At 39.8% G+C, this 23,546-nt stretch overlaps 1 protein-coding gene across 3 annotated transcripts in view; it reads left to right on the forward strand.

Annotated features, from left to right (window-relative positions):
- fign (fidgetin) overlaps positions 1–7,637 on the forward strand; it is a 29,435-nt gene extending 21,798 nt beyond the window's left edge. For all 3 annotated transcript variants that reach the window (XM_046404611.1, XM_046404612.1, XM_046404610.1), the window contains one exon: positions 272–7,637. In XM_046404611.1, coding sequence (XP_046260567.1) covers positions 272–2,508 — 2,237 coding nt within the window. In that variant the 3' untranslated portion in view covers positions 2,509–7,637. The remainder of the gene's footprint in view (positions 1–271) is intronic.
- The last annotated feature ends 15,909 nt before the right edge of the window (positions 7,638–23,546 follow it).

Raw genomic sequence — 23,546 nt, forward strand, 5'->3', positions numbered from 1 at the left:
CATTTGGATATTAGTGTGCATGTTGCGTTTAAAACATTTTCTGGAAAGTCAGTAAGAAAAATGTTCTTTTTTCTTTGTAATTTCCCACTTTTTCTCCACCCAAGCAATTAGAAAAGACATCAGAAAATCCATGCATTATTAGCATCCTCCACAGTATTTTAATTATTAACTGTTTGACTGTTCTATAAATGTAATAAATGATATTTTAAATGATTATTAACCATGGTTGATGCTTACTTTGACATATTTCTTCCTTATATGAAATATCTAGGTCTAAAGATGCAGTGGACCCCAGAGCACACACAATGGGCAGAGCAACATTTTGACATCTCATCAACTACCCGCTCGCCAGCACACAAAGTAGAGGCCTACCGGGGGCACTTACAACGAACATACCAGTATGCATGGGCAAATGATGACATCTCTGCACTGACTGCCTCCAATCTGCTTAAGAAATATGCAGAGAAGTACTCTGGGATCCTAGAGGGCCCAAATGAAAGAGCCCTGCTGTGTTCCTACTCTGATAGCACCACTGGACTCATGAATGGACGAAAGTCAGAGAATGAGTCCTGGCAGGAGGGGATTTACCCAATGAACTGTGCTCCAGATGTTATATCTGTGAGCAAAGCTGGAATGACAGCTGCCCTACCCCCTACAGATGTGTCGGCTAGCATAGGCAGCTCCCCAGGGGTGGCCAGCAGCTTGTCTGAGCCTAGCTATTCCAGCAGTAACTGTGGGAGCCACACAGCCACTACTCTCCACTCTGGCCTCCCCTCTCAGGAATATACTGCCAGCTACAACGGCTCATACCTGCATTCTAGCTACAGCGGCCAGAGTACCCCAGCCCTCCCCTCCCCACACCCCTCTCCTTTGCACAGTGCTGGGCTTTTACAGCCACCACCCCCACCTCCTCCCCCTACCTTAGTGCCGAGCTACACCGCTGGGTCTCCAAACCTTCCCAACTACAATTATCCTCCAACAGGGTATCCTTCTCAGACTGCGGTTGGCCCTGGTTATAGCCCTGGGGGAGCACCCCCTCCTTCTGCTTATCTGCCGTCCGGTATTGCAGCTCCTACTCCAATTCCTCCCTCCACACTGCCTGGCTACACCTACCAGTCCCATAATCATACACCAATTGCACCAACACCTTTGAATGGCAGCACATCCAACTCATTAAAACGAAAAGCTTTCTACATGAGTGGACATGGAGATATGGACTCTAGCTTTTGTAATTTCAACTACAACCAACAGCGCTCCTCACAGAGCCCAATGTACAGAATAGCAGACAGCAGTATCTCAGACTCAAACAGGGGCAATGGCTTCCACAGGAATGCCGAGGCATCGTCTTTAGCGTTCAAGCCAACCAAACAGCCAATGTCTGCTGATCAACAAAGAAAATTTATTATACACTCTGGCAGAGCACTAACCCCTCCATCCTATGGATCAACCAAAAGCTCTGTGGGTGATCTCAGAACGGGTGAGCCCTATAGCAAGTTTGGATCCCCCATCATGAGCGAACAAACAGAAGAGCACAGACAGCACCTCTCTCACCCCCTAACAGGGCCTGACATTGGTACGGCTACCTCGTCCATCCATGCTGCAGAGGAGCAACTGAAGAACAGTGACTCCAACCTGGTGGAGATGGTGACCACAGAAATCCTTCAACAGGGCCCTCCAGTGGACTGGAGTGACATTGCGGGCCTAGATATGGCCAAAGCAGCCATCAAAGAGGAGATATTATGGCCCATTTTAAGGCCAGATATGTTTAGTGGACTTGCCACATTACCTCGGACCCTCCTTTTATTTGGACCTCAGGGAACTGGTAGGACTCTGCTGGCCCACTGCATGGCCAGCCAACTGGGGGCTGCCTTCCTGCGACTCAACAGCTCGGCTCTAGTGACCAAGTGGCTAGGGGAGGGGGACAAGATCATCCAGGCTTCTTTCCTGGTGGCCCGGTGTCGCCAGCCAGCTGTGGTGTTCATCAGAGAGGTGGACCTCCTGCTGTCAGCTCAGCTCAGTGAGGAGAGCCCAGTGAATCGCCTCAAGGCTGAGCTCCTCATGCAGCTCGACAGTATTTTGACCTCTGCTGAGGACCATGTCCTCGTGGTCTGCTCCACCAATAAGCCTGAAGAGATCCCAGAGTCCCTACGGAGGTACTTTACCAAGCGACTGCTCATCCCCTTGCCTGATGGGACAGCACGACACCAGATAATCAGCCAGCTGCTCTCACAGCACAACTACTGTCTCAGTGACAAAGAGATGTCACTACTGGTTCAGAGGACAGAGGGCTTTTCTGGACTGGATGTGGCCCAGCTGTGTCAAGAGGCTGTGGTTGGTCCTCTGCACGGCATTCCTGGTACCGACCTATCGACCATCCATCCCACTCAGATGAGGCCGGTCTCCTACCAAGACTTTGACAATGTGTTTTGCAAATTCCAGCCCAGCATATCACAAAAGGAACTTGACATGTACACAGAGTGGAATAAAATGTTTGGTTGTAGTCAATGAAAAAGACCTTAACAAGTTCTTTAAGTGTTTGGCCTTCAGTGAACAAGAAATATAACAAACAGTGTTGACATGAACTTACTGTGTACACAAAAGGATTGTCAATGAAGGCTTCAGACACAAATTGACGGTCTGGACATCACACATTAGTATAAATTACTTAAATGCTTTATGTGAGTGTGCTCACTAAAACTCAAACAACTTGGAGAAGACGCCCCCTGTTTTTGTACATACATATATAAATATATATACATACTATTCTGCTGATCTTGAGATTTAGTTGCTATCAAGTGCCTGAGGTGGTGCTGTTTAAGTTTTTTGTTTTTTCTCACAATCTTCATTGGTGACATGTGCTAATATATATAAAAAAAAGCTTTAAAATGAGACAAAAAAAACTTGCTTTCTCTTTCCCATTAGAACTGTGCTCTACAGCTGTGTCTGTTTCGTGCTCTCTGTGAACAGTTGTGGTTAATTTGAGCTAAATTAAATTTATTGGCATAATTACAGTTTGGCTTCATTACCTTACACAGGTTTTTATGTATTTGTCAATCCTTTAATTACAATAACACTGACATACAGTTTTTTTGCTGGAACAATGCGATTTGCTTTTTTAGCAAACTTAGGGTGAATTTGGTTGCTGTACTAGCCTCTCCATTGTAGAAAAAATAACAAAAACAAATATTATTTCACAATGTGACTTCAATCGAAACACAAAATGACCATGTTATTGCTGTTAAAAAATTGTTATGGTATGAATTTACAGTGCTTCATATAAATGTAAAATTCTACCATTATTTCTTTTGATGTTCTCTATTTGAAAACTCAGGAAAGTGATAATGATATGTACAGTACCTCATAAGCTTGTGTCGAAGCTCACCACAAGAGCATCTGGCTTGCATTTATAATTCCATCATCAAAACACATAAGGCTATACGATACCTCAAAAAGCTCAAAATGGAAGAAAAGTTTCCTGCAATGAATGTATGGGAGCAATTCTGGTTTATTTACAAGACAAAAAAGTCATTCATCTGGGGTTCTTCACCTTCTTTACTTAGGCTTGTGGTGATGCAGAGCTGAGAGAAATTTGAAAGGTGCAGACAAACATCTTGGGCTTGAGGAAGACAACGGCCCCGAGCTATTTCATTCCATCCCGCCGCCGTTTTATCATTAATGAAACCTAAGGATTATGTATAGCCTTTCTTAGTTCCTTTCTACCTCAGTTTGTTAGTTATCTCTGAAAGACAAATTCATGGAGACAGCAAAATGTCCACACCTATTCTGCCTGTTTGACGAGGAAACTTTCTGAGAGAACACCAGACAGTGTTTTGTTGTGTGGAAAATCTGTTAGCTTTACATTTTGATAAATCCCAAGAACCTTGTTTCTCACCACACAATGCACTTAAAGGGGAATACCACTGACTATGGGGTTTGGGATATTTTATGCCTTTGCCTTAGGACAATTTGGTCTGTATTAGCTAACATTCACCAGTTGAATCTTGTTGGCATAGCTCGTTTGGCCCCAGAATCCGAATTAGAATCCGAATTAAATAGAAAATCTAAATGTGACAACATACATAGTGATGTTTGGCTTGGTCCATTATTTTAAAGCTGAGTTTACAAAAGAATTGGTTGGTCAATGACTGTAACATTTATGAACTGAGTGGCATTCCTTTTTAAGAACATGTCTTGAAGGGTAGTCTCGCTGTATACAGAACTGTTATTTTTACTCTGTGTTGTTATTTTCACGACTGTTGTGTTTACAGTGCTGTTAATCAAAACTTGCTACCATTAATCAGTACATTTCCATGCATCGGTTTTGGCAATGAAAGAGCCAGACTGACGGCAAGCTGAATTGGCAAGTAAAAGTGTTATTGAATGTATTATGTCCTCTGAGCAGTAAGGAGAGCAAAGCACTCGCTCACTGAAAAATGCCACTGAAGTAGATAGCACTGTAGGTGTAGGCGTATAATACTGCAGAGGCACTAAAGGATCTTGTGTTTGTTTTTCAGAGGAGGTCCCTTCATGTTTGTTGCCTATTGCACATGTTTTACCTGGTCTTTTTTTTTATTGGACAGTGTGCATATTGATTGCTGCCACCTGGTTTAGTATGATTAATCACCCAGACTTGTTTTGGGATGTATACAGAGCATCCTCACAATAATGAGAAACTACATAACTGCAGTGAAAGCTAACAAGCTTGCCAACATTAATATCTTGTTACATTTATAGATAGGCACTCCAGATGCAAGGTGACAGCATTTTCATTGAATGTGCACAAGTTACAGTAACTGATAAAGTGTTGACCCCACACTATTTGATCAACCCAGAAGCCATATCATTTTGTTTTCAAATTCAAAACATTCAGCATGGGATACATTTTGTTGAACTACATGTTACTGAGTAGAAGACTATGTACAGTATGCCTGTTTCTGTTGCTTCATTGGCATTGTTTTCTTAGATTATATGAATGTGGGTCCAAAGTACAATTAGCTGGATCACCTTTCACACACTGTTGCACAGCACCACCTTGACAACAAAACATTAAAGACCGAGTCAGTGTTTTCCTTTTTTATAATAAGCTTTTTTTCTGACACTTACTACATACACACAATAAGTCCAAAGGGTCCATCAAATCTGTTTTCACATGAAAACGTTCAGCAAAGTTAAAGTCCATTTTAAAGCTTCAATCATTAAAAACACGCAGTCATACAGCAAAGTGGGCCAATGCTAATGGAAAATACGTTTTAAAAGTTTGTCCTACTGCTTTAACTGGAGAAGTTATGAAGTGAGCAGAGAGCTTAAAAATTGCACAGTTCCTCTTAAATATTTTGGAATTTAATATTACAATTTGAAGTGTGTATTGGTTGAATTGATCCTTGAAGCCAAAGTAAAACAGCTTTTTTTTCCATATGGTGATTTATTTTAGGAAGTGGTGAATTTTAGTGTCTTTAATGCAATAGTATAAGCTGTGAATAATTGAAATTGGCAATTTGTGTATGAGTTTTGTGAATCATTTGTAGTTCTTTCCCTGTCTCAGTTTATGATCAGTCACTCACCGCTGCCTGGAGTACAAACAGAAGCGCAAATATTATAAATAATTTGTTCATCTTTAAAGAATGCAATATAGATATTAGCAGAAAATGTCACATACTGCACGGCTTGTTGCCACACTGGAATATAATTGTGTCTGTGTCCATGATAGCCAATTTTAAGAAGTAATTTTGCTCATTGCAAGGTTTTTGACAAGGAGGCGATAAGAAGCCCTAAGTGCCATTAACAAGTGCAGTGAGAGGTCGACTGTTCCTGGACTGACAGAGGAATGTATGTTGAAAAGGGGAAACGCTCCACTCAAATTAAGTAGTACTTGTAATCACTCCAACAGACAACAACAGATCTTGTCACACACGGTGCAGCAGAGAGCAAAAGGCAAAAAGGCACATGGATAAGAAGTTAAAATTGTATGTTTTTAATTGTCATCCAAACTAGACAGTAAAAAGGATTAGAGAAAGATCTGATATGAGGGAAAACAATTACAAATTTATTCAGATACGGTGTATATGTCACATGCTGTAGTTGTATCATTAAAAATAGTCATTCGTCGTTGAGGGTCATGTGATGAAAGGAACAGTAGACACAAACAACACTTACCTGTAAACCTATGATAAGCACATCGAGTCTCACAGCGATGCCAACTCAGTCACTTGAACCATTTTGTTTTTCCAAAATCCGTCAGTATTTGTGTAATTACATTTTGTTGAGAAGTGCTTAGGATTTTGATTCCATCCTTATGTAGTTTTATAGTCTGGCTTCTTTTATAACCATTTCTACCTCATTGCTACATATTGTACATGTAGTACTTATGTCCTGTCATTTTGAATGTCATGCATTTGTGGATAAAATGTTGAAACAATAACAAAAAAAAAAAAAAAAAAGAACAAAAAATGAAAAGTCTTGCCCTTGAATCAGAGCAGTCTACCTCAAAAAGACTGTCTTTACACTGTCAAGTAGAAGAAAAAAAGAGGCACCTTGAGGGCAAAGATGAAGTTAGCCCGCACATACTGTTTATTTACAATACCATGTTCCCATTGAATTGTTGTGGGCTGTGTAGGTCTTCTACAAGGTTGCCAATGCAAATTTGTTTCCTGAAAAGTACATTAACAAATTGCTTTAATCCTGTGTCAGTTGCTGTAGTGCACATGTTAATATGTATGTGCACTTGCAGTTCTACAAGCGCGCATGAGGGATAACATTAAGATATGAAGACTCTGAGTTTTTACTTTTCATATACATGTACAGAGAATAAAGTTGCACATAGCTGTACGTATTGTACATTTGCTAATGATTATACAGCATACAAACGAAAAAATGCACCACATACAAGTTTATATGTGTGTATGTATTGCCATACTTACGGTACAGTCAGTTTAAATGTATTTTAATTTCAAGGTACATAAAGGTTACTGAAATACTGAATAAAGATGTTTTCTTTTTTTTCCCCCGGAAAACTGGATGCATTTTGTACCTTTACTTGTTTAAATTTGCAATGGAGTGATTGATTTAAGCCTGTGCTGTTTCCGTTACAAGCAGTTTCTTGTGGAGGACAGTGTTCAGTCCTTGATGACTTAAATCATGATTTCTTTGTATGACTGGTGTTGTGGTGTAAGTAATTCAGTTTGCAACAGTTTACTGAGGTTGATTTTAAGGTCTGTTTTGTTGCACTCCCTTCCCCAGTACACTTCTCATGATTCTAATAAGTTATAAATCCATATCTGCTTTTTATTAGAAAAACAGCCTTACTTTAAATTCCTTTTTCATGGTATCAGTAGGTGTGTATGTGTGGGAAGTTTCTGTACAATTAACATAAAACAGAAAAGTATAGGCCTGTTGTGTCAGTGTTGGTAATTCTCTTTTCTATCACATCAGTATCAGCTGTGGGTGTAGTTTGTCATCACATCTAAAATATATCTACTATTTCTGATTCTTAACACAGAAAAAAAAAACAGATTTTGTACATGTGTTATGTCATTTATGCCAAATCATTTGGGAGAAACATCCGTACTTTGCACTGAAAGCTGTAAATAAAACGTGTTTTCATTTTTAGAGAGCTTTTCTAAATAAAGACTTGAGCTGTACAAGATGCAGAGTAAAATTAACTAATTTACAGAAACTAAGGGGGTGTGGAAAAAGAAAATTTCATATCATCAGTGCCTGTCAGTGTCTGAATAGTCTCGCTCACGAGCACCGATAAGCTTGTCAAGGCAAGAACACTAACACTTCAAACGCTGAAGTCTCCCATGGAGAGCTGTCCTTGGAGGATGGAGCCGTTCACAAGTCTTATTCAGCATCACTAATATGCTGAAGAACATTTCCCGACAAATCACCTCCACTAGAAAACAGGAACAATTCAGTCAAGTCTATTGTAGACATTCCCTCTCCAACTGAAAACTGATTAGAAGTTATAAGGAGACCATTCTTAAACATTTCCGATTAAAAATGACATTTTTAGTCTTGGGTTAAACAACCTAAGAAATAAAGCCTGCTCCTGTTTAAACATGTTGTGATCTGTTGATTAAGCTCAAATATAAATCAGTGCTAAATTGACTTGTCTCTTTGGATGTTATTTGCTAATCTGAAGCTATAATAGCAAAGGAAGGTAAGTATCAAGACAATTCATGTGTGTGTGATGACAACTGAATCCATTTTCCGTAACACCATGCAGCCACTGTAGTGCAACCAGCTGTCAGTAACATGTTTAACTGGGTCTGTACAGTTGAGCCTCCACATAATATTGTTCCCTTAGCAGGTTGTCCCCTTCACAGTGTCAGGTGTGACCGATGTTGGATATACACATCAAAACACCGAACTGCTTATGCATGCACATGCTTTGTTTTCATGTTTACCACCTCACAGTGTCTATCTTTGGCTTGTGCTACAGCAGCATGTCTGCTCTAAGAGAGAACTAGCTAGGCAGATATATATAGAGATATATACAGTACACATCCTCCATCCCTGCTTCTAGCAGCAAAGATGCCCTTTGTTTCTTTCCACAGAATATTTAAACAAGAGCCATTTGACCAGGAAAACAACAACAACAACACCAAAAAAAAAACACATCAGGCCTGATAAGAGAAAAAAAATAAAGTTGAGTCAAACAAATTACACTCAAGTTATTAGTGGCTATTTTGTAAATATCAAAGATCCACTTGTCCCAGTGTTCTGTGCTTCATTTGCATTCTGATGAAACTGGAGTGGATGTGTGTGAACTCGGAGGTTATCTGTGGAGCTGCAGCGCTGAGCAGACGAATCAGACAGCTTCGCAACCACATGGCTCAAGAGGATGAGCCACAGACCTCTCTCAAATCACTTCCTTCATAACAATTAAAATATGCAAAGTGATAATTTTCCTTAAGTAGCCTTAAATGTGCAATCTATTTAAATGTGAGGGAAATTGCCTAAAGCTTGCGGTGTGTGTATATGTCGGGGGGTGCGAGGTGGGGGATAAATTATGCAAATAACAGAAAGGACTCTTGAAAGCCCAATTTTTCTGTAATAAGCATACTGTTTCATTTAATTTTTTGCCTCTTATTAAAAGTGACAGTTCTTTTGCTCTGTCTGATGGCTATATCTGACACAAGCTGACTGCTAGACTAAATGGTAAAGCATTTTTGTAGCTTTTAGATGATGGTTACATTCACAAAGTAATTATGCACTAGAGAGTCCAGAAATAAGGTTTAATTACACAGTAATCGCTTCTGATGGACACTAGGAAGTGTGAGCAGTGCCAGACTGCAATCCATCAATGACAAACCTCTGGCCAGTTTTAATTCCTCCTCATTTGCATCATAACCTCGGCACCAAGTTGCACAAATGCTGTTAAATGTTAATAGGACCTGTCTCTCCACTCAGAATGGATGCTTAAACCATTTCAATTCTCCCTTTCTCTCTATCTCTTTCTTTCACTCCCTCTCTCTCTCCCTCTCACACACCCTCTTTCCCTCATAACGCACACACACACACACACACATACACACTATCTCACATAGTCCATATCTCCTCTCTCTTGCCTCAATTCTCACATTCTCACGAGTCTTCACATAAATAGCCCCTCTTCTGAAGGGAAGCTGAGCACAGGAGACAGTGCACGGTCACTGCTGTGCTAATTGGGAGCAACATGTAAAGTTTTATCTCTTGAGTGCTAACAAACCATACAGACAAGTATAATTCCTTGCTGCGTATGTGCGTGTTGCGAGAGACTGTCTGAGTGTCTCTCTCTCTCTCTCTCTCTCTCTCACACACACACACACACAGAGAGAGAGAGAGAGCGGGAGAGTTACAGAGCATTAACGTTTGTTCGCACCATATGAGGTAAGGCCCTGAAGTTAGACCAAATCCCCATCTTAGGGGACTGCATGGACAAAATTATGTTTTTATTAATTGAAAATTGTTATTGGTACACCATACACATTTCTGTTCTGCTGCAGACTTTTATAAGGTTGATTAGAGACGGGATGTCTCATTATCAGCCTGTCTCCTTCACATATACTCTTTATTATACAAAGGCACATCCCTGTGTACTGCAATGTATTTCAAATGCACACAGCAGCTCACAAAAGTGGACGTCGGACCCAAAGGACCACTTGTGTGAACAGGGTGGACTGTGTTTATTTATTGGAATGTGGAAAACAGCACATTTCGTACTTTACTAATCCCTGTGCAACATCAATCCCACCATATACTCTTAGATACTTATGATATGACCTTTTTAATCCCCGGACATTCAAAGCAATTTTATCTTGATTTGAAAAAATAATGAGATGTATGGAAACAAAGACAAAATATATTCACAAGTCAAACTGTGACCCATGAATATAATTAGTGTGTGCGTGTTTTCAGCATATTTTCTCTCTTGTTCTGCTAAAGTTCTTAACACCATAAATATTTAATTTTGCATCCATCTAGAATTTACTGTCAGCTGCAATTACCAAGAACCCCCTTGTCACTATTTTAACTTCTCAAGAGCTACAAAGAAATCCTTATTAGCGAGAAAATGAGGTTTTAAATATTTTCTGTTATTTAACATCCTTTTCATGTAGATATTTTTAACCAGCAATTGAACACATCATGAGGCCGTCTTCCTATCATTCATGAACTTTGTTTCAGACACTCTGCTTATGTTTTGCAGTCTACATGTAGGCAGCAGTCCCATCTTAATTATACAATTTTATGGCCCAGATCAAATATTTTTACAATTGTTAATGGTGAAAGTATCTTTACAGGTATTATTATTTATGTTGTATTGACTGTGGTGATGGAAGAAGTCTCGGGATATTTTACTTAAAACTAGGAAAGCCACATTATAAAAACACTTTTGCATTTTAAATATCAAAAGTCAGAGTGCTCAAGCAAATACGCCAGACATTAAGGGCTGTATTTATCATATACTTGCTAATGAAATTTTATTACTGAGGAATTAACAATACTGCTGGATAGTTAACTAAAACATGGGTAATTTATAAACTGATCATATGTTTCACATACATAAACTCAGTGTAACATAATACATGTAAATCTGCAAGTAACTGCTTATTGTAGATGGGAAGTAAATGTACAGAGTAAAAAGTACAATATTTACCTCTTACTGGAGTAGAAGTAGAAGGTAGCATTAAATAGAAATACTCAGGTAAAATACAAGAACCTTCATATTGATTTTGAGCTTATAATGCCCTCCTGACCTTTTTCTGTAAATCATTTCAAATTCCTAATTCTTAACGTATTTTTATCTTTTAATATAACTTTCATATTCACTGGAGTTCTTCATGGTTATGATGATTTTCTTCGTTGGTTACATACACACAAAAGGCTATGCATCTGTTAAACACTGAGAGGAAATCTGAACTATCCAACGAATTTGGACTCCAGATTATTCATTACAGCCCAACACAATTTAATGGACAGCAGCTGAAACACTGACAACTTTTTTTCCTGTTCAGCTGCCACAGTGAGAGCAAACTGTCTGACTCGGGGTGTAGAGGTCAACATTTTCACATTCAACAGTCTGAAACAGGCAAAGTGAGGAAAAACTCTGCTGGAATCACCTGTAGTTTATAGCAGTGTATGTTAGAGTTGCAGCAGGGAAAGCGATGTCCCTCTCTCTTAGAATAAACTGAGCTCGATAACAAGTTGGCCTCCTGCACCAGTGTGATCATGGCTAAATGTCCTCAGGTCAGTGGTATCCACTTCCTATGTTTATAACAAATGCTGGGTTGTGCACCATAATGTGGCTTACAGATGCAGTGCACTTCTGTGTGTGATCACTACTATTCAGAGAATTCCTTTTCATATTTTCGCAAAGTGACCAAAGTGGCAAGTAGTTACTATTATTGCCTCGTTGTCTTTGAAAAACATAATGATGGGATCACACATCAGTGCCGTAGAACAAAGTAATTGGGATAACAGTCAGTACAGAGGTATTTTTTTCTTTCTTTTTTTCTCTTGTTTTATCCATTAAGTAATAATATCGCCTTCTAATTGGTGTCAATTATCTTTTAGCTGTTGAACAGTCAATCAATGTATTAATTAATGTCTATAAATTAAGGCATGACTTCAAAAGTGAACTAAAAGTCTGATAGTAGGTTTTTTTAATATCTTAATTGTTCTTACAAAATCCATAATTACTTGTAGTATTTGGAGCTTTAATGTACTGCATAACCTTCAACACATTGACCAGTAGGGTGGAGTTAATGAGCTTAATTACAGTTTTACAATTTCTTTACTTAAAAGTTGATACTCTTGAAATGCCATCACTGAGACAAGGAGGCTTTGACTGGTTGGATTGGTGGATCTCTTTAGTCTGTCTTAACCTCTGTCTGGGAACAAGTGGAGCTAATGGAGAGCATAGACAAAGGAGTGCATGTCCGATAGCCGCACATCCTCCAGTCAGGGCAATCATGGGAAACACAGAACGTCACTCTTTCAATTTCATCCTTTCCACTGTGCAAGCCGCCCTCTATAACGTCATTATCTCCAGCAGATCTGCAGAGTCCTCCGACAGGGCCATGTTATTCAGGCACTGGGGAAATGCAAATTGATTTCATATCGGCTATGGCATTTTTAAAGCCTCCACATGTTACATAGGCTGTCATTTCGGGCAAAGATATGAAAATCAGAGGGAAATGTCAGACTGTGGAGGGACTATATTACACATAGAGTATTGTTTGCTCTCATGCCCAGCTCATGGAACAAGATACTTCTTAATGCCACGTTGTCACTAGACTATTTAAGAGGTTTCTATTATGCTTTTGACCTGTATTATAGTTTTTTCATATCAGAATAACACAACTTACTAGAATATGCATGACTGTCATGATGCAGCTGCAGTTGACAATTTTATGTTATGTCAAAGGCATCTGTGTATTATGTTGCACAGATATCTAGTGAAGTTAACAAGCCAAAATAGCCAACCTCAGCCTATCCTGCCTCATAATACCACTTTGTACCTAGAGAGGAATTGTACAGTACTATAGCTCAGGCCTCTGGACTGATACTAGAAGTACCACCTCGCTCCTCTCCTTCATCATGTCTCTTCTGTCTCCATCTGAACCCGCCACATCTTTGTCGTTGCTGGAGTAAATCATCTCTGCACTGTATTCCCTGTCCAGTCTCGCCAGCCTTGTTCATTGGGAGGTGAAGTATGATTCCGTCGCCGGCTTGCCCGACTCTGCACATTCCAATACCACACATCCCCCCAGCTCCTACCAACTGTCCGAAGCTCCTTTACTAGCACCTAGCTGCATGGCTAACCAAGCTGAATATCTATTGCCATTTACTCTATGCTACAGTAAGCAGCAGTTTGTCATTACTAATAATACATTACAATTACAATACTTATACATTATGCTGCCCCCTATCTGTTTGGAGTGTAAATTCATCAGGTGACCAGTTCTTACATATTGCACCTTTAAAGCTACTGTAATCACAGATTTTTAGCAATGGATCACAGGGCTGTGTATGTGTGGCAATTGTTTTCTGTTGTGTACTACCTGTTGTTATGTTAGTGAATAGCTGCTGAACCAATGCATTCTCATTCCATAGTAGAACATTTAGCTTAAGCGCCGGTTTCTTTTCCCTGTGGTTGGCTTATCAAGAGGTTCGAAACACAACTCATGTTAACACAACTGCATGTTAATCATTTAAAATGTGATAATATGTCAGTGTTATATTTACAGCTTGTTTCTGCTTCCTCAAAGTGGACAAAAGAAAGAAAAAGTGGCTAATAAGTCGAACGTACTGTAAACTAGAAATTATAAATTGCTCTTGTTTTCAGTAATCTAACACTAGATTTCACGCATAACCTGTTTAGGGCACACAATTACTGTAGGGTGAAAACAGAGTGGGAGACAAGGAGAGTAGAAAGCAGATGGCTAAAGATGGAGGTCACAATATATTGAGAAGTTTGTCAAAATTTGATGACATAAACAGTCTGTAAGCTGTTATTGCACCCAAGCTTGAGGTACAGAGAAGCATATTTAGATTACAAAAAAAATAAATAAATAAATAAAACACTGCAGCTGCCAACACACTGCCAGGAATGATTGCCCCAAGTATTTTTTTCCCTTGCTTTGCCTCTCTCTTTCTGTCCATCAACCCCACCTTCACACGCATGGCTGCCTGCCAGATGTGAAGAGAGGCATATTTGGATTTAATGATATTACAAATGCCTTTCTTTATGCTCAATAATAACTCAGTTTTGATTGATACATAACTGTTGGCGCCTTATCATGATACAAATAGAGTTGTCTGTCATCCAGCATTTAGTTATCAATTTTAGCTGGCGATGAGGCTCGTTTGCCATACCTAATCATCTGTCTCGTTGGGAAGCCTCTGAGGCTGATCAGATAGCTCTTGTAAATACTCGCAGTAACAACCATCACAACACAAGCTTTCAGGGAAAATTGAGTGGGTCCCATTATAGCTTGCACTCTTAGCAATGTCCGAGATTTCTTTGTACATAAAGCAAAGCCTGGAATAAATCATGCAGTACACCCACATTTCTATTGATTAAAGCCATTCCCATGCCTGCATCTGGTGAATTGTCCACAGAATAAAGAGCAGCTTTATATTTTGTCCTGTCAAAATGTTAGGTCATTCTATCAAGGCCAGCCAGTTCTGTACAATAGCACAGTAAGTCTTCTGTTGAAAAACACCAAGAGGCAGAGAATGAATTCTTGTATTTTGGCAATAGGAACCTGCTGAAAGAAGGGACATGAGTGTGCTTTATTTTGTCTACTGAATGTTATAGTTTAGCACTGTGAGTAAATACCCCCTTTTGCCATAATTAATCCATATAGTTTCTCTAGACAAGGTGGGCAAACATAGACTAACTGGAATTAGTATGACTATAATGCTTTAATGAAATAAATTGCTTATATTTGGTTAAAAGGTAGCAGATATAAGTCTTTATTTGTGTATTTGTCAAGATGTATGACTCTGATTGGAAGCTGGTGAGCAAACAGATAATGAATGACGATATAATAAAACACAGATATGTCTTCATTGCAGATGTTACCATTGGGTACTGAACATTAAGAAACACCATATGTTTACAACTATATTATAGCATGTTAAAAACATTTAAATGTTTTAGACCATTTTTAAATGCTGAAGCACTCAAAGTGTCATTGTGTTGGGCAATATTTTTGTGGTTAAAAATGTTACACTACGCAAACAACATTTTGCGTATTATTACTACATAATTAGACTACCTTCAAATGTGTACAATTAATCACACAAGTGTATCTTAACCAGACTGATAACAAGTGCTGCCCAGCTCCTCTAAAACATTGTTTTGCATTTTACTGCATACTATACAATTATCCTGATGAGAACTTGAAAGGCCTCTGTTAATGTGGGAGTGTGAGAAGGCCTGTAGCCTATAGACCCTGCTTTCATTCATCTCACTAACATCAGGGAGCTCAAGCTTGGCGTCACTCAAAGCTTTTTTTCCTTTGAAATTCCCCAGGCAGACCCACAAATTAAGCTCACTTCTGTTTGACCAAAGATGAGACCAGCCCCAAAGTAAGGCAGCTTTTCCTGCCTTTTCTCACAAGAGTTTGCAATCTATCCCTTAGAACTCCACAGACCTATAAATCTCTTCAAAATCTCTCTATTCATTGTCAGTCTGCTATATAGAAGTATAAGGAAAATTCTTTCAGTCCAAATTTCAGTCATGATGTGACACTAAAGGGCATGGTTTGCTTATGAATGTCAAGAGTGCAGCAACAAAAATGTGTCATGGGATGTTTTATACGGACATTAATAGAACTGTAACTGTAAACATCTCTCAATCTTGAATGGGGACAAATAGTAAAGAAAGTTTTGGCCAGCAAGCATTGCTTCCTAAACTCAGCCTTTAGGATGTATACATGTAAGTCTACTCACTTGGTATTGAAAATGAAGCATTTCAATCCATAAATGTAAATAGCCTGCTCCCTCATTTGTAATGATAATATAGTTTGTTTGAATGACAGTTGATTTCCAAGGAAGGAAAAAAACACTTCTTTATATAAACTGGTGGGTAGAATTTATTGATTGAGGATTCATGCTCTTGCAAATAAATATTCATTATAAAGTACTGTATGATTTTAAAACCAAAATGTTCAACAGATCTATCTTTTGTTGATGCATTCATGCTGCGTTGTTGTTTCTGTAGAAAAACCACTGCTTTAGGGTTACTTCCTTAGATGCCAGGGATTTGTGTGTCCACAAGTTAAACCTCCCAACTTGGAGGACATCTCATGACAAGCAATCACTCTTAATAGGATTCTTCTCCTGCAGAAAGATTCACAAGGAAAGATTATCTGAATCTATTCTGAGCACATTCAAAGGCAAGGGACCATGCACTCCCCTTGCGAGTTCATTATCATTCTCAGGTTATCCCAGGCCCAGTGAATCTGGAACGCAAATGAATTAGTGAGAATTAAGAAGTCTCTGTGGTCTGAAACCTCTCCAAATCTCCTCCAAGATGAAAGGTACACATCCACGGCTTATGCACCGTCGCTCTCCATGCCTGAGCCCCCATGGTAGTCCTGTATCTACAGACCTACCCCGGGACACCTCCACCCCCCTCCACACACACACACACACACACACACACACACACACACACACACACACACACACACACACACACACGCACACATCACCGCCCCCTTACAGAAAATGGAAATGGTACGAGCAGTTAATGTTGCCTAACGTCTCCTGACCGCAAGGTTTTGTCGTTAGGGAGAAGTTGAGCAGGGCTGCAGGACTAAGGCTGCCATCGCTGGCGATTAATTACAGCACTGTGGTGCTGGCACTTCGACATGGTTGATCCCTCTGCAGGCAGGGCTTCCTCTCATCTCAGCCTCTCTATAGCCTTCAAAGGGCTCTCCACTGCCTGCAAGACTGAACCTAGGCCAGGTAAGAAAGATGCCACGGTTCCATTGTGACTGTACTTCACATATTTCAATGGGACTTCAGTTGTAGATTGTGTGAGTATCACTCCCCCATTGTCCAGTGTATTATTATGGACAGTACTTGGTCATAATAAAGCTGATAACAGATAAAGTTCTAAAGCAAAAAATTGATTTGATGCAGTACTGATGTTTATTGAATTTGTACACAGATTTATGCGTTATTATTATCATTATTATTATTATTATTATTTTACGTTTCCATGTTTGCCCCACACCAAATTTTTACAGGTGCGTACAAAGATTTTCTCTCTGACAAAGCAGATGAAACATAGTAATGGCTTGTCTGTGCTCAGTATTTTCCCCTCTTTCCCTACCCGTCAGGCCAGGCCTTTTATAACAGACTGCAGAGGCTGCCTCTCTCCCTCAGCTCATTCAGCATCACACCCTGCTCTTGTGCTGGACATCAAATGACCAGCTCACCCCCTGAGGAGCTCTCAAGTTTCTTCATTTCAGCAGCCGCCTGGCTCTCCCCTGGTCAGCAGCCGGCCACGCAGGGAGAGGGGACATCTGCCTGTCTGAGGATAAGGGACAGGCTGCCTCACTATCCGTCTGTCAGCCCCTCAGACTGAACCCCTCACGTCATTGCTCCACTCCCTCCTTGTTATTCTAGAGAGAACGCAGGGATCTGATATGTGGCATTGTTTGTGCCATACTGGTCAGAATGACAGAGGGGACTAAGGCTAATGCGTTGCAGGCATGATCAGCAACAGAAAATATCACTGTTTGGCACAAGCTGCTTATAATACAAAACCCTGTAAGCACATTGTCACAAGAAAATCATCATAAAATTAATCTGTGTGACAGTATACAATAACTAGTAATAATCTATCCACAAATCCAAATCATGAGCGTCAGGAACTGTTGAGCGCTTGTATGCAACAGATTGTATTTTCTACACGGATGTAAACATGCTCCATTAATGATTATTCTGTAATGATTATCTCTATCTAATTACATGCGGTTCTCTCCATCTCGTTCCATCAAAGAAAGGCACAGCGATCGATAGAGGCATATTTGCATAAAAATCTATTCCATCGTAAATGAAGGATCAAGACTGAGCTCCCTGGATAAAGATGCCTTTGGCCTTCCTGCTCGTCTAACCTGCAAAGTAATTTGTTTGCTTCCTAAACTTAATATTTGTTCTCTCCCCTCACTGATTTATAAATGGGGTGAGAGTGCAGTAGCATGTGGCTAAAGGAAGTCAGCAGTCTCTAGAAATCATGTACAAATGTTAATTACCATTCAAGCTGGCAACCTGCTGTTTGAGTTTCTATTAAATTTGATTCTATAGAAACTATTTTAGCACATCCATATAAAATTTCTACAAGTTGTGAATCTTTTCGTCTACTACAATTCCTTACATGCTCCGCTTTTATCACAGTCATTTGTGCCCGGCTATTGCCAAAGAAACACAGAACAATGGTGTAGAATCTGACACCCTGGTGCACAGAGAGAAGCAGTGTACTGTAAATGATCCTGTGCGGTTGACTGCTGGCCAGCAGCCACATCTATATGAGCAGAGGAGGACCGCTCGGAAGAGCCCACACCTCCTGGACCGAGCCGGAGGTGAAGGAGAGAGTATCACACTCTCCTTGTCAGCTGCAAGGGTAATTACTGCTGGCTGAAATTACTCAACATTTGTTTATTAGCTCCCCAGAGCACACTGTAAATAGATTGTCTGTTATAGTCCGATCACATTAAAACCCCTTGCCGTGCGAACACCACCGCCACCCCACCGCCTCCTGTTTGCTGTGAGCCAGCCTGCTGCTCACTTATTGAGCAGCTAGAACCAAGGAGCCATGTTAAATGTGATTGTTTTCCATTAGCTACATCCTGTCTAATGCCTCACTTGTGTGTTGCAATTACTGAATTCTGCCATGCAACATAACCTTCATTAGCTGACTGTAGAGTCCTGCAGCTCTAGTAGCCCCCTTACCATTTTTCATTTTATTTTATTTTTTTTTTTTATTCATGAGTGGGGAGTGTTTTAATTCAATATTGATTTCTACATAGACAATCCTGTGCTTGTGCCCCTGTTTTGTGTACTGCGTGGTTACCATGCTTTAAGTGTATGCAGTGATCGAAAAAAAAAAAAAATCAGCAGGCCGTGTCTTTCCTAGTATTCATCGTGCTGGTTGGTTCCTGTCAAAGATGACATTCTGAAACATTTGACCTGCTAAAAATGAATTCTTGGCCAGAGCCCAGTGACAGTGGAGAGCAATTCATTCCCCGAAAATGTAAGGAGATAAAAAGCAGAGGCATGCAATAGTCCTGTCAAAAGAAAAGAGAGCGAGAGAGAGGGGAGAGACGTGGAAAAAAGAGAGAAATGGAGTATATTAATGTGAATGGAAAATGTGAATGAAATTTACAGTATATTCACGGCTGTCTGCACAGAAATCCTTTCACACAGTTGGAAACATCGTACAAAATAAGTCATCTCTAGATAACACTGGAACACTTTGGTGATAATTGCCCAAATGTTGTTCCGTAGACAGAGATATTTGTAACAGAGATATTTAGCTGAAAAATGAACTAAAACAGCATGCTTTGTGTGTCCGTGACAGCTAGAGCATGGCTCCCTGGGAACCAGAGTAATAAAATGCTATCTTTCTGTGGCAGCTTCCCTTTTTCTCTAATGCTACACTAATAAAAGCAACCGCTGAGGTGACCGTGCGCAAATAAGGGCCCAAAGCTGCTGGACATCTATCCCAGCCCCCCTGGAGCCACATTACACACACCTAATGGCCACTCGAAGCTTCATTAGGATATTAATTCTCCACATTTCTGAAGTGATTCCATCCGTAATGTGAAAGTGTCTGGCTGCTAGGAAGACAACTTGTTGTTATTGTTGTCCCACTCCCTCCATTCCACTCATTTCATCCTGCACCCCCTTCCCACCTCCTCTAAGCATATTGTTATTCTTATAGCACCACTGTCAGAGTTTTTCTAGGGAAGAGAAATCTGATAATACTGGGTGTCCTTTGAGATGGAGGCCAATGGAACAGCTCTGATCACTGCCAAAAGCATAGCTCCATCTGACCAGGGGAGCAGATGGTCAGGTCCACCCCGGGTCTGGGAAACAAGCGGCAACACTAAACATTAGATGTCATTTTGCATTTTTAAATACATATTACCTCCTCCCACCTGCAGGATGTCAGAGTCCAACACTCACAGCCAGAAGTCATGTGGTGTGCATGTGGCAATAATAGATTTATTTGTAAGAGACACATGGAAAGTAAAGTGAGGACGGCAGAGTTAAAGCACATCTGATGCCTTTATAGCAACACTTTGTTTTAACACCCGCTAGCCTATTTAGTATTAATAAGCAGTAAACAAGGCCAAAACTATGTTAATAAAAGGCAAACAAATATGAAGATGTTTTTTCAACTTATTTGTATAAGTGTAACTGGTGTATTGACCATGTTATGATATCAATTAGAGCTGTAATAATGTATAACATGCTAGACGTGAACGTGAGTTAGAAAACGTGTAAAATGTAAATATGAACAAATCAGATGAGTTTAAAACATGTATATCACTGTGTTCAGAAATCTCAAAGATTACAACTAGTCTGATGCCATGCTAATCAAGGAGATCTTTATTTCCACACCAGTAAAAGACCCTTCATATGAGGAGTTGAAGTTATTGACCAGTAGATTTAAACACACTTAGATTGTCCTCATATCTGCTACAACTCCACTGCCTTACAATGACAGAGAGCAGCAACTGCAGAAGCAGTGAAATTGGCATAGAAGGATTTAAAGTTTTCAGACCGGATGGCCAACTGTAAAACAGATGAACCAGGAAAGGTTGAAATGCTTTCATTTTATGTCTTTATAGATTGATTAGACTGATGACACAATAGGCAAAAATGGGGTTTGGGGTCACACTTTTTAGTTTCATTTGAATCCCTAAAGAAAACCCACCCTTAACAGATTCCCTTTCAATGCATAATGGAAGCCTAAAGTGTCAGGTACAAAAGGAGTGACCTCACTCACCTTAAGCTTATTCTGTTCACAAGATACGGACTGTCAAAGACATCTCGTGCTGTTGTGACAGCCATTCCCATGGTGGGGTGGGTATTCACACACTGTGGGGTTGGTTGTCCCTGCATTGTTTTAATTTGGAAATAAAATAAAATGCCCCTGCATGTACTTGTACTTATTGAAGCCCTTGGGCTGGTCACTTTTTGGTACTGTCTGGTATGTAGTCGTTTACTGCTTTCATGCTAAGGTTTTGGACACCAGGAAAATCTCACATGCTGTTTTAGCCAACTGAATAGCATGTAAGTATGGAATTTCAGATGCAGCCATAGCCCTCCTGCTTTAGCTGTCAGGTGTTTTGTATGACACAGGGTGTTCCTGGGCAGCAGTACACAGCGCAAATGCAGTAACCACGCAGCAAAAGACAGATGTTGTGTTTCGACTTGGTTTTTAAGGCTGTTGTTTTTAGCTTGCCTACTGCAAATTTAAAAAGCTTTTTTTCACAGAAAGCATAAAATCTTATTGCATATTTTTTTTATATATATATATTAAAACATGTATCACATAATCAGAGAGGCTAGAGGTTATACAACTTTAGACTTATGACCGAATATGTAGTTATTGCATTTTGCCGTTGTAGTTCATCAGCCTGTGCTATGGTAAACCACATACATGATTATATCACTCCTTATGAATGGCAAATAGGGTTACCAACATAACATAGTGAAATTAATGGTGTATATCATGTGGGTGAATTCATTTGTGTTAAGAAATAACCTGAAACACTAATTATCTCAGTCACATTTATTGACATTCTTGCCAATTATAGTAGTTATTTATTATTTGTGTGTGTGTGTGTGTGTGTGAGACATGTTTTTGAGACAAACACTCAAGTGTAGTGCCTCATAAGCCTAATAACCAAAGAGTCTGTTAATAGATTTTTATTTATTTATTTATTATTTTTTGACAACTTTGACAACAAATTTCTTCTTTATTTTCCAATAGTTAATCCATTAATCAGGATTGATTATGAGTTGCAGACGTGATATTGTGGGCACCGGTCATTTTAAACCATGCACTCACACACCGCAAAGCTTCAAGGCAAAAAAGTAGTCCATATTACAATTTCATTCCATCACTGCTTTCACACCAATTAAACCTGAAACCTAAAACCTCTCCTCCAGCGTGATCCTATCATGTCTTTGCTCACATCCTATATCTTGAAATAACACAGCAGTTCTCGGAGAATATCACAGTAGGGGGAAATGAATTAGGAATATTTAAAATGCAAAAAAATTCTTCTCTTGTTTAAAAGACTACAATATCAGAAGGTTCGGGGTTGGTGGGAGAGAGAGCCACTCATCTTTGTCAGCGAAGAATTCCATTCATCCCAACGAGGCTCTTCAAGATACAACTGAAGTGCAGGATTCTGACATTTCTGAAGTGAAATGATAATTGCCTTTAAAGACCAAGGAGTAAAAAGAGAGAGAAGATGAAAGATAAAAGGTTGGAAATAAAGAGAACATTAGGGTGGTGAGAGGGAACGCAAGCCACAGAGACCAGCCACATAAATAGTCATGAAATGAGAACTTTCTGCTTTGTATTGAAGTTAAGAAAGAAACATTCAGCGAGAGGCCAGCAGGCCAGACTAAATAATCCTTGACTGAGCCTCCCATTCTGAATCCCATATTAGCTGCCCAGATTTTAATGTAAATATGCCATTACGCTGTCATTACAGTGATCAGACTGCATGGCTTACAGGTCAGCCCAGCCACTGTTAATTTTGCAGGCACAAGCCTTTTTTTTCTGTCTTTTGAAATGTTAATAACTTTCTATTAGTTAATGTAGCGTGACTAAAATTCAAATTAGACATAATTTATTTTAATATCTGTGACTAGCTCATCTGACCATTTAGCAATGGTCTCCCGCTGAATACAGCACTTTAAATTGTGGTAATTTGCATTAGATGGTTGAGGCACGCCTTGTCTCACTGTTGTGCCGTTGTGAAGTCAAGGATGATTCATTTTTGCTCCTTGAGGTACAAGTATCCAGAATTAAATAATGCCATCCGTCACATCAAACGCATGTGCTTATGGCGGGGCATAAGACCTACAGTTGTTTAAAGCGTTGTTTCAGACATGCCGTCCATCAAATGTAACAGGAGTAGACTTCTTTGGTGCAATATTGGTGCCCACATGGCTGGATGATCCTGTTAGGGGGCCCATGGGGTGAGAAGTTGCTGTCAGGCCCCTATTGATTCCCTACTTACTGCCCTTTGTGCATGTTTATAACCTGTTTCCCTATCAAGTACAATGCACACAGTGTATTATACATACATGTCACCTTTATTGTATAACCAGAGACCCAGAAAACATCCAGTGCACCTGAGTACTGGAATAATACTCCACAGTTCACTTTAATTGGTTGTGTTGTTGGTTGGCTTTCAAATAGTCGGCCACAGAAGAGGACAGGGCCGCATACAACCAGACAAGTGATGCATTTGGTAGTAAAAGTGAACTTAAGCACCTTAAGGCAAGGAAGAGTT

Source organism: Scatophagus argus, chromosome 11, assembly GCF_020382885.2.
Source record: "Scatophagus argus isolate fScaArg1 chromosome 11, fScaArg1.pri, whole genome shotgun sequence".
Classification (NCBI taxonomy): Eukaryota; Metazoa; Chordata; class Actinopteri; family Scatophagidae; genus Scatophagus; species Scatophagus argus.